Source organism: Varroa destructor, unplaced genomic scaffold (assembly GCF_002443255.2).
Source record: "Varroa destructor unplaced genomic scaffold, Vdes_3.0 BEIS01000005.1, whole genome shotgun sequence".
Lineage (NCBI taxonomy): Eukaryota > Metazoa > Arthropoda > Arachnida > Mesostigmata > Varroidae > Varroa > Varroa destructor.
The window spans coordinates 7,056,730-7,073,744 of record NW_019211458.1 but is presented as its reverse complement, the minus strand read 5'-3'; the positions used below and the strand labels follow the sequence as shown (position 1 = coordinate 7,073,744).

General features: G+C 42.5%; 1 protein-coding gene across 13 annotated transcripts; it reads left to right on the top strand.

Moving 5' to 3' along the window:
• The first annotated feature begins 5,763 nt into the window (after positions 1–5,763).
• On the top strand, positions 5,764–16,441 carry LOC111250728 (queuosine 5'-phosphate N-glycosylase/hydrolase). 13 transcript variants are annotated; one of them, XM_022806359.2, is made up of 10 exons: positions 6,270–6,356; positions 6,708–7,385; positions 9,340–9,526; positions 9,902–10,048; positions 11,695–11,763; positions 13,465–13,614; positions 13,848–13,971; positions 14,247–14,371; positions 15,039–15,167; positions 15,493–16,441. In XM_022806359.2, exons 3-10 carry the CDS (start codon positions 9,350–9,352, stop codon positions 15,640–15,642), a joined length of 1,071 nt encoding a protein of 356 aa, XP_022662094.1. In that variant the 5' UTR covers positions 6,270–6,356; positions 6,708–7,385; positions 9,340–9,349; the 3' UTR covers positions 15,643–16,441. The 13 variants fall into 13 exon arrangements, with proteins under 13 accessions (XP_022662095.1, XP_022662094.1, XP_086846775.1 ...); XM_086990645.1 differs by lacking the exon at positions 6,270–6,356 and adding an exon at positions 6,394–6,526; XM_086990646.1 differs by lacking the exon at positions 6,270–6,356 and adding an exon at positions 6,394–6,526 and having other exon boundaries at positions 6,708–7,389.
• The last annotated feature ends 574 nt before the right edge of the window (positions 16,442–17,015 follow it).

Below are 17,015 nucleotides of genomic sequence, written 5' to 3'. Positions count from 1 at the left end.
TTAGTTGACAGGTGACATGTAATTCTCTTGTAAAAGTTTGCTTTTAGCACATGGCAGAATATGTACTTACTTCATAAATGCTTGCTCCTTAGATGCTTACTTCATAGATGTGGCAATAGGTCTCATGACAAGAGATGAGATGGCCTTGTCCGCAGAAACATAGTGGCTGTGGTTTGAATTATCATACCTGCGCGGTGCGATTTGCCAGCTCTCAAGGCTGAGACAGTGCCGCCGAAGAGTACATTGGCTGAATCAACAATTCGTTAACGCAGTCGCAAATACACAGAGAGACGGGGGGCGGTCGATTGTTACGAGCACATTTTGCTGCCATCGTTACCATCGTCCGCTGCTTCCTTCTACTTGCCCAGAATTTGACGCCGACTCCGCCACTGTTAACAACGGCAAAGACGGCGGTTAGCGGCGCGCTCCGCGAGCGACAAAGGCGTCCTTGTAAGCGACAGGACATCACCTACAAACCTCTTTTGGCCAACTAGTCAATCGACTGAGCTCGCGACACCTTCTCGTTGAAGAAGGCCTTCCGCTGATAGAGCCAACGGAAGCAACGAAAACAGGACTTGGCGAAAATCGTATATATTGCTGTGACTGATATAGGTATTCAGCATATTTATTTGTGACCATTTCATCTTTGCCAAAGTGACAGCATTCAAAGTAAGCTGTAACTTTAGGCGACATTTTTGCACGCACACACACACGCTATAATATAGGTAATATAGGGGAGCTCTGCAGTGTAGGGAACAGGAGTTTCCTAACTTTGTTTTTTATCTTTGTCAGATGGAAGGCAAAAGTTGCCGCCTATAGCGCTCAAATATATTAAAGGGGCACATTTCGAGTGGACACAAATAACTCATTCAAGTTTTAGTTGGTTCTTACTGTCTTAGATGACGGGTTAGCTAGTTAGACAATTAATTGATTGAACTGGCGAATCTCCATCTATCGATAAATACGCTAGTACCGCCTCAAGCAAAATTATTAAATTGACTATCATTAGAATCTTGGCCGTTGCAGCAAGTGTTTACCTAAGATCTCGTTACTTAAATTAGAGAAAAGTTGTTTGCGGAGCCATTAGCGTGCCAAGTAAAAAATAAGCGTGTTTCGAACATAAATAAGTGTATAGTGGGTGGGTAGAGAAGAGACCATCAAGACCACAAAATCTCAACTCCATCTGATTAGCGTTCAGTAGTTTGATAGATTTCTCTCAGATGTAACAACACATGCATCCCAAGCCAGTGACGCTACAAGCATTTGCCTTCAACAAGAAGCTTACGTACAGCCGTATCATCTCGGTCCTTTATCGACCCATGTGAGGAAACGTCTCCAGAATTGATTCACTGCAGAATTCTATTGGAATGCGTAAGCCGGCATTGCGTCGCTCTGCGCTGCACCTGGTCACACGGCAGCTGCGTCTGCGTCTGATGATTCAAGCGCTGTCCCAGTCCGTATCAGTGCTGTGAACGGATCATCGAAAAAGACGCCGCAAGCAATGAATGTACCAGACAATGGACAACGAACACTCTCCGCGTCGCTCGAAGGAAACTCGGACTGTCGTCGCTCGTCACTGACTCGTTCGTCCGGTCCTCGGAGACCGAACGGACGGTCTGCCGCCGTACCCATCACCACCATTCTGTTGGCGGAGTCCTTCTCTTTCGCCCCGTTTCTCTTCAGCCCGGAGCCCGCCTGTGGTTGTTGTTGTTGTTACTCGTGAGGCCAGACCAGCCACGCTGGCGGCCACTGAGCAGAGCTGACACCAAGCAGCAGTAACCAACATGCATGCGTGCTCTGGATTCCAGCAGCATCAGTAGTGGGAATAAACAGACATCGCAGCATCTTCAACTATTCCCTGCATTGTACAGCAAAGGAAAATGCAATTTTCTACTATTCTGTCTTTTCCTCTGGAAACAGCTGCTTGATAGCCTTAAATGACATACGGTCGGCATCGGCAGCACTTTACTAGCGAGCGAATTGGGTCGGTGCCGAACGAGTCAAACGACGACTTGATCAATCTTTGGCATTTGCTTTCCCTTCGTTGGGTTATCCTAGTCAGTCGAGTCTCACGAAAATGATCGTTGAGCGTCGAGGAGTTCCTGCTAGAGCAATTCTTACTGATTCTGCTGCTAGAATAAATTACTAAATCTACAAAGAACCGTGATAAGAGGGGCGCTGCGGCGATGGTGGAAGTAGTCATCATCGTGTGCTTGGCTAGGCGACGTGTCTTTGCCGTTGTCGTCACTGTAGTTGCTGTTCCTGCTTCTCATCTTTCGTCGTCGTCATCGTTGTCGTCGTCGTTGTTGTCGTCATGTCGTCGTCGCAATCATCATCATCCAGCAGGCCAAAACAAAGCCAAGTCCTCGATGGTCGGTCATGTCGTCATCAGGCTGGCCCGCCCGTATCCCTTTTGCTTGTTTGCGCTCAACCTAAGAGGCGGTCGTTTCACCGGTCTTTCGATCGGTGGCTCGGTCGCGTTCATGGATCCTTCCTTTGAGTTGTAGCGTTGAACTGCTGCTGTTGACTCCGGCAAGCGGTCAGCGAGAACGCAGTTGAACATACCAGCCAGCCAGCCAGCACCGCCGGCATTACGACCACCGTCGCCAACGAGCAAGCGCTAGCAAACACGATGATTCCACCACCATCAGCGTGCACAGGCAGCAGATAGCCGCCGCCGCCGTCAGGCGGTGGCTGCAGCAGCAGCAGCAGCAGCAGCCGCAGCAGACAGCCAACGGCACCGGCCCGTAGAAGCATGTTATAGAGCATGCACTAGAAGGGATGGTTGGACGCGGGCCGCCTGTCTCTGCGCTATACGCACATCTTCTTTGTGCCGGCGCACACCAGTGGCGCCCCTCGTTTTTGTCGACAACCAGCACAATCATCACACAACAGGCAGGCGACGGTAGCAGCAGCGACGGTAGCAGCAGCGACGGATTTAGAAAGCCGGTTAGGCAGCGGTGCGTTTGGCGGTGTTGACGGTGGAGGCTGCTCAAGGCCTACGTCGAACAGCAGAAACGACCACACGACAACGAACGGGCCTAACAACGAAAACAGCACTAGCAACAACAACAACAACAGCTGACGTATGCAGTTATACTACTTGAGCCACCTGTAGCAAGAAACTCATTTTCAACAACAACAACAGCAACAACAATGAGATTCGACCAATAAACCTGGAGGACTTGAGGATAAGGAAAAAGGCACCCAACGTAGACTAAAAAAAGCCCAACGATTAAGCCTATAGCAAGAGCACTAGCTACGGAAGAAGTAGATAGGCAGTTCAAATCTACAGACTGTAGGTATTCAATTGACCTCCCGAGAGCCGAACGAAGTCGAATACCGCAGGTACAACCAACCTCCCCGAGGTCCTTCCCCACGATACCTACGCCGTTGGCGTTGCTAAACGATCGAGAACTTACGAAAGAAAGTGGAGGGCTTCGAAGAAAGGGAGAGAAAGGGAGGAGAGAGAGAGACAGAAGGAGCGGCGACGACGACGACGACGGCCGACAGCCCTCTGTCCGCGTATCCACGTATCTGAGCCAGTTACGCATCAGCGTCGATCCAGACGCCACCGTGGGCGTGATCTGGTAGCTGGCTTGCTAGAGCTGGCGGCACCGGATCAACGAGGAAAAACTGATCGAGGACCGTAACGGCTAGATGGACGCCGCGTAACATCGAGATAGGAGAGGTGAAGTAATGTTTACAGGCAGCTGAGGAGGAACGAGCTTCGGATAAGATTTAATCGTGACAACAATAGCAACAACCAAGCGGTCACATTTATCATTACAATTTAAACACTAACGGGAGGGGCTATTCATATAACCTTCGGGCAAGAGTGGTAATGAACCCGATGCCCAAAAGGGTGTCAAAAAACATTGTGCAACACGTACGCGATTTCAAGCTTCAAAACACGCAATTCAAGTCACACTTAGTAAACTATTACTGCAAGTGTGCAAGGAAATGAACTAGTACGTGTCGCGCGACGCCTCATAAACTAGGTTGCTATATACACACATCCACACATATATGTGTATATATATACACTGACGCAAACCAGTCATAGACAAATCTTAGCCTTCGTCTAATGATGAATGATATATCATGTGACGCCATTGTTCTTTGGAACGACGAAAACTACCAAAGACGGGCCTTAGTCTCTAGAAATTCAAAGCAACGTTTTCATTATGCTAGAAGAATCGGTAGCACCATCGTTGCTATCGGTTCTTATTAAGACGCGGTAGCAACGATGATGTTCGCATGAGTCTCAGTATCAGCAAAGGGCAGCAGTCCAATCAATCAGCTGTAGGGTGGCGTTACTGTACTGGAGTCCGCTGCGAATCTCCTCTTGCATGAACTCGCATCGCCACTTTAGATTTCAAGCAAACTAGAAACGCAGAGATAATGGTGAAGGTGGGACGCCGATCGTTGGTAAAACTGAAAGCCCTACAATCTCGATATTCGTTAGTAGTGTCAGCTGTTTCTCTTCCATAGCGAGTAGCTGCGTACTCGAGTGTCGGAAGAGATGGATGCACGGAGCTGGCTGTCAGATCACCGCCACAGCATTATCTTGCTTTCGCTGTTCGATGTACCGGCGTCATCTGCTACCACATCGCTGGCTGCGAGGCCCTTTCTGTATCCCTAGTTATTACTTCTATTGAGCCCTGCTTCTCCTTGAGCCTTGCAGGCCAGGTCTGCTCGTGAAAGAAACGCACTGCATGTGTGTGTGAGAACGGCCACAGTCAAGCCAGAGGGCTCTGCGACCCAAAGGAGGAGGGTTCGTTATGGCCGCCTGCTGCTGCTGCTGCTGCTGCTGCTGCTGCTGCTGCTGCTGCTGCTGCTGCTGCTGCTGCTGCTGCTGCTGCTGCTGCTGCTGCTGTCGTCGGCCTTATTCGTCGACAATGCTCCGGAACTCCGAACCATCACTGGCACCACCACCACTGCTGCTGGTACTGCTTATCTGAACCTTATCGTTTTCCTACGTAGATCCAATTTCCTTCCCCGATGGCCTTGTCCACTCGTTTGCTAAAAGGCTGGGGCATAGCTTGTCAAGAACGGAATCCTCATTTTTGCAATGTTGCATTATGTGTGCTACATATGATTACGACTACGATAGCTATTGCAGACAAAGCTCTCGTTCATATTCGTTTGAGTCTCGACAAAGAGAGGCTCGTTCATATTGAGCTGTTTCATACAACAGAGCCTTCAGAACCAGCGGAGCCATTTGCGTTTGATTGCCAGGCGTTTGCATCGAATGTTGGGTCGTAAGATTTTTCTCAACACAAAGAGCTGATCTAGGGATTACTAACGAACATACTTTCTGGGCCAGTTACTGGCACTTTTGTCGAGGACAGAATCCTTTGTACTTGGCTTCATTGTCTCAGCAGATAAAGATGGCAGAAGGCCCTGGAGAGGGTGCAACAACAACAGCGATAATGAGGAACATGAAGACAGCACTGGATGTGACTCAACTCAATAGGTCACCCACTGCTTTAACGTCTCTTAGGGATTCGGCGCTTAAGTAATCATCTCAAGAAATATGGATGCCTCGCAATAATCATTTCAATCAAATAAAAATCGTTCAAGTTACCTACCTTAAATATGCGGCGAAGTAAGAAACTATTCAAAGAGGTCGCTTTCTTTTCATGGAACAAATGCTACAATATAAGTCTCAATAATACATTGTCATCTAAGTAACCTTTAAATGTGAAAATGTAATGTCCGTTGAAGCAATATTCCGTCTACATACGTTCGCGTGTGAAACAAAATGTAACCTATGTGTTTCGACGCTCCATTGTGCGTAGGCTATCATGTACGTTTTAAATTCTACCAAATGGTGATAGAGTAGTGCGCATGCAGTACGTAGCGGGTGTTTGGCCTCGCATACGCGTACCTCTATTGCGACGCTGAATCATGCAGCGGCAGTGTTTGATCTCTGGGCTGATGTGATGTCACTCCGGGGGTTTCGCGAAATCAAACGATAATTCCAGTGGTCAAATTATAAACGTCAGTACTTCATTACGATTTGAGAGAAGCAAACTGGTCCGGCTGGAAGTAACAGCAGCTGCTTAGGTTACTTTAGAAGCGGTCGGTCAACGCCGAAAGCGATTCCTGCCGTGCAGCCAGCTCATCGCACACGCTAATCAAGTAAGCAGACAAACAAGATACTAAAGCGATAGATAGAGGCTGCTCCCGTATTGGCGGGCCGCGACATCTTTCGTTGAGTGGATGAGTATAAGCTATGAGGGAGTGACACATATATGGCGTTCCCTTGCCCATGATGCGTTGAAAGCATCAGTGTGCTGACCTCAGCGGTATTGGTAGAGTCTGGTTTTGTTTGCCCCTCCTGAAACCCGGTAAGAAGAAAGGCCGCAGTGACCTCTCTTTACAGCTAGCCAATTCCAGGCCTGTGATGCAGTCTCCCGTAACGAAGCCATACACGGCAAATGCACGGTGCCCTTCATGGCTTTTTGCTTTACGATCGCTTCTGCGCTACGATATGGACCAATTATCAACTAACTAACTGGTCATTAATATTGCAGTTACTAGTGCCTACAATAGACGCTTTAGTGTAATTTAATTTAATTATGTCATTCGCTGTTTCGTAATCGACATTATCGCGTTCTAAAAGTGCTAGTATAATTAATTATACGTAGATGCTAATATATTCTGAGTAGGAATTCAGGATTGTGTTCTGTTACCCGCAGATTCAAGCTTTGCTTCTGTTGCTGATGGTGAGGTCGTGGGATGGCACTGATACTGGATAGAGGCTTGTGTGGGTACTAGAAGTACCTGGCTAGAAATCGATACCACGTATGCTGTCTCAAGCGTTAGAGCATGGGAAACGGCGCAGCCAGTCGGAACTAATGGAGCATCTGGTACAAGAGTGACAGGTTGGCCCGAAACAGATAGACAGGCGCTTTGCGAATAGTCATTGCTACTGGCAATGTTCACTGGGAAGGCTCTTGACGCTGACAATAACGGGAGGTGTCTGTGCAGCAACAGGAGCGTGGTAATTCGACCAGCATGAAGCCGCTTTTGCACCTATCGACGCTCATCGGCGCCGATGATGTTGGCCGACATTGCCTGCTTGCTTACCTTTCTTCCCGCCAATCTGCCAAACTGTGGGGCTACACTAGCTCTAGCGCGAGTAGTTGTAGTAAAAGTAGCTAAGCAGTCTTATCAGTGCGCCGCGGACGCCATTACAACGACGTACGGGACAACAGTTGATTCAGCGTAAAAAGCGATGCCAGTTCCTGTCTATACTTCCTACTGCTGCTGCGGTTCTCTACCTACCTTTGATCTAACAACGGTGAAAACAGCAGCAGAGGACGACGTCCATGCGTGTTGTTCAGTGTCGCGATTGCTACTGGAAAGAACTTGGAGTCGGTAACACTTTTGCGTCCCCAGTGTCACTTCATCAGATTTTTATATGGATTTATCAGTGGCCCTGCCGATGGGAGAACCACCTATTACTTTGTCACTGTAGCAAGATGAAGAAAAAAAAGAAAGCATGCGCTTTTAGAAGACATATCACTATTATATGCAAATAATACGACCTTTTTCTTAATGAAGAAATACATAGTCAGAAACATTCTCCTTTATTATTTAGCGAGCACCTCGAGATAAGGAAATAAAAAACAGGAGACAAGTTAAATACCGATAGACAGTTGCTATCAACCTGTCGTCTTGGTTACAATTGTTGCTCTTCTGTAAGGGAAGACTGGCCAGTATAACGGCATGCTTCGTTGAGCTTTTATTTTTTGTGGACAATATATAAATATAGGTAGAAAACTAATGCGATTCTACAAGTAAGCGAAATATTATCGTAAAAATGAACAACATACGTTCATGAAACACTGGACAACCGTAGACCTTTTACGTGTATTGCGTGAGCTAATCGGTATCGGTAGGACCCATGAAGCTTGGAAAATTGTGGAACGCACCATAATTGCCTATTACGACGGGCCTATTAGAGCCTGCATGATCAACTTTTATTTTACACAGCACACTAGGACTTACATTTGTATTTTACAACGCCTGTGTTCAGGCTTTAGAAATATGGAGCCTAAAATGTATAGTCATTTCCCCTATAGCGTATTGCATTTCAAGCGTGTTACCGCATTGTGACAACTATAGACCTTGCCGTATATATTCAAAAAATAGAAATGTCTGAAACTTAAGCATGCAGTGGCAGCTGACTCAAGGTAGCATTTGTACGTATTCCTGTCGTTCGCATTGCACAATACATTCACGCCACTAGAATTTTATTCTTTCATGTCGTAACGTTCGTTGCCTATAAACCTTCGGATAGATCTACAATCTATCCGAAGGCTTATACAATGGTCTAATAACCGGATGTTCTCAGTCCCCGTTTTACCTTCCATACTAAATCATCATGCTGAGGTTTTTATTGCCACTCCATACCGGCTGCAATAATGCTGACTGTCAGCTTACAGATCCCCCCAGTGGTCTCTTTCCTTTTCATATGGCTTAGCATCACTCCGTGAAAACGCTTCGAATGTGTCTCCTGGAAGCCTTGGAGGGTGTCCAGCCGAGACGAAAATAAAAGTGTTCCAGAACACATCGAAGCCTTGTGGTTGCAAAGATCACAGCAATGGAAGTGATAGCTGTGAACAAATAAGGGCGCAGGCAGAAAAGGACGACGATGTTGAAATTTTTCGTTATCTGTAGCAACGAATCTCGTCATTGAATAATTCCCACCAAGTGATCGCTCCTCATGGAGACGTTGTTTTAAATAGCTAAACCTCTATAGCCGCCCTTATGAAAGAGCAGTAAGTTCACCTGTTGAGTCTAGGTCAGACTCATTTCCTTCTAAAATACTTAAGAGTAATCGTTCCTTGCGACAAATGCTCATCGACGATTCGTTGCTTTGCTCTAGATAAATTTGTGTTTAGAGTGCAAACGCAACTATTCGTGTGCACGTGACAAAATAATGCATGGGAACTGGTCCTGTTTGCACATGCATCGTACGCGTAAGAGTTGTATGCACGCGATGTGCGCAACACCGTATGGCCTGTCAACCATCGGACATGACTATGATAGTACATTCAGGTTTATTTCGTCTAGACTGAGATCAAGCGCCGTAAAAATTCCATTCACAGTGTTCTTATTGTTACTGCTATTGCTACATGTGCTATATGAGGCACTAAGAGGTCTAAGAAATTTTACGATGACATGTAGTTTTCACAAGGAAAAACTGAGCCAAGAACAATAGAGATTATCACAAAAGTAAACGAGTCTTTATAAATATAAAAAGCTCTCACATTTTCTGATTTGTTATTTCGTTATGTCTTATGTATGTGTGTATCTGTGTAGACACTGTTGAATGTTTGTAGATTGTATCCAGTTCTATCAGTGTGCGTTACAACACACGATGAATCCGCAGAATGCTTGTCATCCCCGTGATGACATTTTGGGACCGCGTCAGAGCGCAATTTTTATCGCAGGCGAAGCTGAGGACGTGATCGTCAAAACGGAGGGTTTAAGGGCTGTTGCAAATATGGTGAGTATCATTATAATAAATGCTGAGCAGTACATTGCATTCGATCATTTCCGTGTTACTCTCCGACCCCCCTTCCCGGCCCCCAAAAAAGTTCATAGCTTCTCCTTGAATTCTCTCTGAGAGAAAGCCAAAATCGCTGAGCAAGTCCTCATACAATGACGATGTGCCGATTGCTAATGTCTGTAAAATCAAGTTAAACTTTTCCTTAAACATGCTTTAAATATCGTGAAGCAGTAGAACAATTCAATACCATATCAGCTGCACAATCATAGACACAGTTATAGATGGTTTTAAAGGTCATAAGCATATAGAGTACAACATAAAACGCGAAGCTAATTTTACCAATACAACTTAAGTAATGCTGTTCCGTTTAAGATCCATGGGGCAGTTTCTAACAATGCTTTCAGCGTGGCAAACTGGAAGCAGCATCCACTCAACCCAAAACAAGCAACCGAACAAGCAGTCGAATGGATTTTCGTTGTAGATCTCCTTAACTTCTCGTTCTGGTCGACAGACTACCAAGTAAGGCTGCTTCGTTTTTTTTGACTGGTTTGATTCTAAAGAATATACGTTGGATACCGATCATAGATGTATGATAGCAAATATCGAAACGCCGAAGCACTTAAACAGGTAAAAAAGACTTCGCAATTTTGAACTATAAGTCTGTAATATTTAATTACTGTCATATTTTAACAAATGTAAATTGTATCTGCTCAAAAAACTGTGTTCGAACACTTCCTTTCACTTCTTTTGCTGCGCCGAGACCAAAACCTCTGACGTATTAACCCCGTACTTCTGGCAAATAGTTCCGGACTACAAAAATTCATTTCACATTCAAATTAAGTCGTGCTCCCATGATAGAAAAAAGAAGTTGACCAAATTGACCCTCGGTCGCACGTTCGCTTCAGCATTACCGAAGAACCGAAAGCTTTCCACATACTTATAGCTAACAGAGTGCCTTAGCTTTCTCGTTGCGAACACTTCACGACCTCTTATTTTACGTTTATGTAGCCGTAAACGTTCAACGTTTGCGCCATTAAAGTTTAGCCATGCTCATCTGGCGTAATGTTCTCATCAAAGGGACGCTCTTTTTTAGCGTCAAAAAAATTTGAAAGCATATTGCATTGTCCTGCAAGTTTCGGCACCTATTTGTATGCTTAATGGCGAAAGATGTTCGGCACTGTTTACGAACCGAGGGAAGCGATGAAGCTATAAACTTGTCCAAAGTAGGATGATACAAAATAACGCGGGTCCTTTTAGGTTCTATTTTCCAAACATACATAACTGCCGCTTTCTGCACGAACAACGCCAGAAAAATCAACTCAGAAGCATCTCAAGTTTGCTTGACAACTCATCGACTGAATCGGAAATGGAGTTCTTATGTGAGCCTATCAGCAAAACGATTCTTTACTGGGTTTATTGTATCATATTTAATCGAAGTAAATGAGCAGCTTCGAAGTATGCCACTACACGCAAGCAAATTCTTAGGCCATATACGGAGTAAAATACCACCGCCGGGTTTGCCTACGGTGTATGAGAAAATCTTATAACTCTTGTTAACTGTGAAGATTGTATCGTTTTACTTTGCCCTTTGGTTCCATATCAACAAAAATATTTATGATTATTTATCAGGTGGTCATTCTATGCGAGCTCCATCGCGGTTTACCATTCTTCAAATATGTAGTTATTTCGTTTCGTCGTGACAACTAGTGTATTTACTGTTTTATGGTTTATAATGCTACATTGCACGAAGCATGGAAGCGAGAACGCGTAAGACCATAAATGGAATATTCTAAACATGTAGCAGTATATGCACATACAGAAGATCGGGTACGGTAAATATGAGCTAAACAAAGCATTCGAACTTTGGCCTGTATAACTTATGTACCTACGAGTGTTTTGTGATAACTAATTCCGGTAGTGGACAGGTCCTCAGATACGAAGGTGAAATTTTGCTTATCACGACCCCATCGGTACGCAAGAGTACGCATATTTGTCGGGTTTCAAGTATTCATGTGTATGTGTGTGTGTGTGTGTGTGTGTGTCAATCATACAATGTCTTGTACGAAAAACAAAAAACTTTATAATTCGCAACCTAAACAGAATCATTGGTACTTTTATATTAGATAGAAAATGTCCGAAATAATTCTTGAACACGAAAATTACAGGTTGAGTACGGCGGAAAGATCTATCATGGATACTGGTCCCTTTGTGCTTCAGTAAACCGAGCGCTTGAGGTGAGTTCACGTGTTAATACACGTCATGAAGATACTTCTGTCGTACGCATAAGTACAAGTTTCTTAATAGTATCTGATCTGAGAAAAAATATGGCTACCTGCCATAATGCTGCTACATAATGTCCTAGAAGCTCATCGTAGGTGGTTTTAATTCGATATAATTTGGATGCGCGCTGTTTGGAATAGAACCATTATTAAATAATAGACGATACGAAGAAGTTATGTTGGAAAGTAACTTCTTGAATACGCTAACAGTGCACCCTACGGAGACTTAAACCATTTAGCAAGTTATTAGTAGTGCTTCACATCGTGTTTTTTTGTGTAGGTTGCGTAACTTTCTCTAGCAGGCTAGGCGACTTCTCGAACAGTATGCATTGGTTCGTCTTCTTATAGAAGAGATTCAGGTTGGTCAAAATAACGGCTTAGGCCACTAAGTGCCGGCAAAAAAATTTTCCAACGAACGAGACATGTCGTTTTGTGCTGAGAGCCAGTCATCTATAGCGATACTTAACAACGATATCGGACAAAGTTCAAACAGTTATTTGTATTTTATTTAGAATTCGCCCATACACATGTATAATAACTCAAGACAGGGTTTTTTTTTTTAGAGAATGATTACTGTTTCTGTTTAGAAGTTTCATTATTATGTATGACTAGGTATGAATTTCATCACTGAATCCAAATTGGTCACTAGGCCAATTAAAACTTTAAAATTGTTCAGGACTCGAACCACCTTTTCGTCGCAGCAGTCTCGCAAGACTTCGGTATTTTATATTATAGCTGTAGTTTTATTCACTAGAGATGTGCTAGGGGAGTGAATTTTTCATCAAACTCGAAAACCGCGAATTATTGCCAAAAAAAAAAAAAACACTGAGTTGAAAATCATAACATAATAACAAATTTAAAAACAACACAACACACCATATGTTATAATCATATTGCGATAATGAAATAACAAGGGCTCAATTTGATTGGCGTTTCTTTCACTGAAAATAAAATGCTCTGACTTTAGTGGTCTAATATATCAAATTCAATCAAGCAGTTGTTTTGTCGAGATAGCGTTTGATATACGTGTATGTACGCCAGACGAGCGGTTTCGGCCGGAGACTTTCTTCAGGTGTTATTGGATATATGTAAGCTTGAAGACGGAAGACGCATCTCTGCGAAAAGTCATTGATACAAAAAAACAGTCCCGTCGATCTACCATATCACATGCACTCTTCTCCTTTCAGTAGTCATGGTCAACATTGGTGGGCTTCATTAACACATAAGTCGATTGGCGACAGCCAGTTATATTGTCAACGTATACCACTATAGGACCCTGAACTCTACAGGGTTACAAATCCTAGCTTAGGTCCATAATAATTTGCGAGCAGCTATGTAAGATAAACGCTACGATCAATTCTGCAAATATTAGTTCTTTCTTTTCTTTGAATAATATAGCTGAGCAAAAGTTTTCTATTGTAATACTTAGCGAGCCTAAGCAGCCCCATTTTATGGCAGAGTTCATGTTGGCATAACGCTAAAGGACCCTTGAATAACTGAAAAACTTGCTAGGCTGTGGAGGCTTCGTTACATCACAATACAATTCTTATCTACATAAATTTCAACGAATACAGTTATTACCACGGTTCTTAAATAAAACAGGAAATCGTCTTTCTAACTTGCCGGTGGTCTTCAACCTGTATCCTCGGTTTTTAGGAAAACATACCAATGATTGAAGCTTCATTTTATTCAACCGTAAGCAAGGAACAACTGAAAATGATTTTTCGGTCAAACAACGGAAGCGAAATACCTCTATTTGACCAAAGGCTCGAAATCCTCCACCAGGCTGGCGCCATTCTGAAAGAGGTAACTAAACATCGCTCACAGTTTTTGATCAAAATCGTTATCGCGTCAGTTGTGTAATAATGTACAGATGCAGTCTCTGCCGTGGCCACTGTTGCTGTTGACAAACTTCGGTTCTACAACAATCTATTGTTTTTACTCGTTCCCATCTAAAGTTTCCCATCCGTAAAATCACCCCTCCTACGCCTAAGCGTGATCCAGTGCTACAGTAATGTTTGTTCTATTTTGTTTTCCAGAAATATGCCGGCAAGTTCGTCAATTGTATTCGGGCATGCAAGAGCGACGCGTTGGGCCTGCTTTCGCTATTAGTAAATGAATTTCCCTCCTTCCGAGATGAAGCAGTCTACAAGAGCAAGAAAGGCATGAACCAATCGAAGATGAAAGCAGTTTTTTTTTCAGCACTTTTTGTTCTATTTGGTTGCTGTATTGAGAATACCGGAGAGTATTATATCCTAACTGAATATTTCATGAGAATTTCAGTAAGAATAGAAGTGACATTGCTGGTCAAATACCAACGCATACATTAGTCAGTATTGAATAGTCGTCGGAGACATTCTTTAATATCCGATAATTTGATCTAATTTTACCAATAAGTTGTATCAAAACGCATTTCTTTTTCTGTTCGTTTCTCTCAGTGTCGTTTTATAAACGTGCACAGATTTTAGTGGCCGACCTTTGGGCCTGTTTTGAAGGCCAATCGTTAGGAGAGTTCTACAACATTGATGATATAACCATTTTCGCTGATTATAGGGTTCCTCAGGTATGTCAATATGATTCGTCTAGGTAACTATTGATTTTATCAAACAATCTGTTTTACTAAGACTGTTTACTTTTTATTTATACAAAAAATCTGTCTTACTAAAGAACGAGTGATTCCAAGTTTGCTTAAACCGTAAATTCAATCGTACTTATTGCAGGCTGTTTCCTGAATATCACATTTCTCAGATTATACACATAAATGTTAAAGTCACGATATAAAGTGTCCTTTTAATAATAGACTTTTTTTTAATATGATAATGCTCTTTTCATAGTATCGAGGTAACGCAACTACCACAGGGATAAATGCGATTTATTGTAAGCGTATAGGATTATAATAAACCGCACTCCTAAGGCATCGTTCTCTATTATAGCGATAACGTTCAAAATGTTTAGAAATTCATGTATTACTAAGCTCATATATTATAGGAGCAACTCGGAAGAACGGAAACCTTTACGTTGTGTAAAACAAAGGTTTTTCCTGCCGTATGAACATTTCGCTGTTTCTGTGCGCTGTAAACCCATAAATCTTAAAAAATTTGAGCAAAACAAGAATAAAAATCGAAGTCCAAGTCTCTCCGTAACCATAGTAACTGCGAAAGTCGCCGTCCAGTTACGAAAAATGAATTTATACACTAATTCATAAAATTGGTTCCATTTCATATATACAGGTGTTGGTGTACCTTGGAGCGATTGAATATAGTCCTAAGTTGATGGCTCGTCTTCAGGAAGACCAGTTGCTTGAAAATGACAGCCGAGAAGTTTGCGAAATTCGCGGAGTCACTATCTATGCTTGTGAGGTACTTCATACCGTCCTCTTTGACTCTTCTAATTTTCTGCATGTTCGTATGCGTCACTAAACCTCTTCTCACTTATTATGAACTATTGGTAATCTGATGATGCACCAGTACATGCTAATGAAAGCCATAAACAGTGATGCAATTATTTCTTACAGAAAAAATGGGACTTTGTTTTATGAATATGCGCAAGAATGTTTGTTCAACGCAAACGTATAATAACATACACTAAAGAACGATATATATGGGTTGTAGATGGATGATCTGACTTCAAGGTGTCTCAGATTACTGCCGAGCTGCTTACATCAGAAAGTTATTACATTTCCAGTTAGTTCGCGATATCCTCCAAAAGGATTTTGACAGTTCCGTGAATTCCATCCTTGTGGACTTCTTTCTCTGGGACTATAGGAGGGACAATGCTGAAGAAATCGAGTCCAAAGGCATCCCGTTTCACCGTGTAAGGTGCATCTATTATTAAGAATAGGATCTGTCACAAAAAACGTAAATGCCACTGAAGCTTGGTGCAAACTGTCTCCTATTAAAACAAATACATACTTTTTCATCTAGAGGAACAGCCAATGCTGGATTACTGGACTGTTTTTCTTAAGTAAGCGAAATAAATGTTTCAGTGTGTGCTACAAGTAGATAGGAAGACCGGTTTCTGCGTCCACTTCAAGATGTTAACGGCATCATGACCTTGCTAAGGCTAGACACACGTAAATAAAAAAGTAACGATGTAGATACGCGGAGAGTACGACTTTGATCTGATAATACACAATCACCATTTAACCAAATACCACATTAACCACTACATATAAAATGGCGCTGACCTGCAATATATTAAAGGCTGACTGAACTTCATATTCTATTTTTGATGATACGAAAAAAATAATTGTATATTTTTGTTCTCAAAAAAAAAACTATAAAATATATCACTCGCTTTTATAGTAAAAATAACAGTTCATATAAAACAACTTTGTTTTTGAAAAACCCTTTATATTAGAGGGGAGTGATTATGTGTCTTATTTATACTATATTATTTTGCACTTCACAAGGTACTAACTGGAAAGTCGCATGTATCCTTTTGGAACATTTAATAAGAATCCTTTGTCAAACTACGCTTTTTGCACTGCATTATATGCACAATTTTACATATGTACAAGCTGATATAGAAGCTACACTTAGTCTATCATCGGACACGTTATTCTAAGTTTCACACAGCATAGCGAACGTATGGTCAAATATTTAATAAATGCCTCAATTCATTTAGAGCCCTATAGATCGCGTTTATTGATGCTGACAGAGCCTGTTAAATGCAGCAGATTTTGCAAAAAATAAATTTGATTCGAGGATCACACATCACATATAGCTACACAAGCTATCCAGGTTCATATTCTAATATAGGCCTTTGCAGGACTGCAGATAAACTTCTTATGATCGGCTCCTTTTGTACTTGTTATTGACTACCATGGTAAGTCAGGTTTAACTCATCTGCCTCTCGAATTATGTCTTTTTTTAAAAGACTCTCCATTGACGACGACAGATCTAGAGAACGCGAAAAGCCGCCTTCTACTGATCGTTCCATTGACTGGAGGAAAAGACGCTGAAATAAAATTAAACATTTAAATAAGGTTAAAAATATTGATAAGATGTAGGGAAAATTTTCGTGGGCGCTAATTATCTAAAACATACTATCTAAGAAAGAAATGCATTTTTTGAGCAATTACCTATTTGTATTAATGCTATGCGTAAAACTCTGGTATAGAATTGCTTTTTCCTAATAATTGAATCATTCACAAAGGCTGACTCTGATATTTGTAAATTTATTCCATTGTACGACTCTTGTGGCTA

Bases quoted from the DNA above. Each gene is read 5' to 3' on its own strand.
- LOC111250728 (XM_022806360.2), top strand. From the start codon at position 9,350: ATGTTTGTAGATTGTATCCAGTTCTATCAGTGTGCGTTACAACACACG. The intron at 11,764-13,464 runs GTGAGTTCACGT...CTCGGTTTTTAG, and splicing joins CAGTAAACCGAGCGCTTGAG to GAAAACATACCAATGATTGA. The intron at 13,972-14,246 runs GCATGAACCAAT...CGTTTCTCTCAG, and splicing joins AGTCTACAAGAGCAAGAAAG to TGTCGTTTTATAAACGTGCA.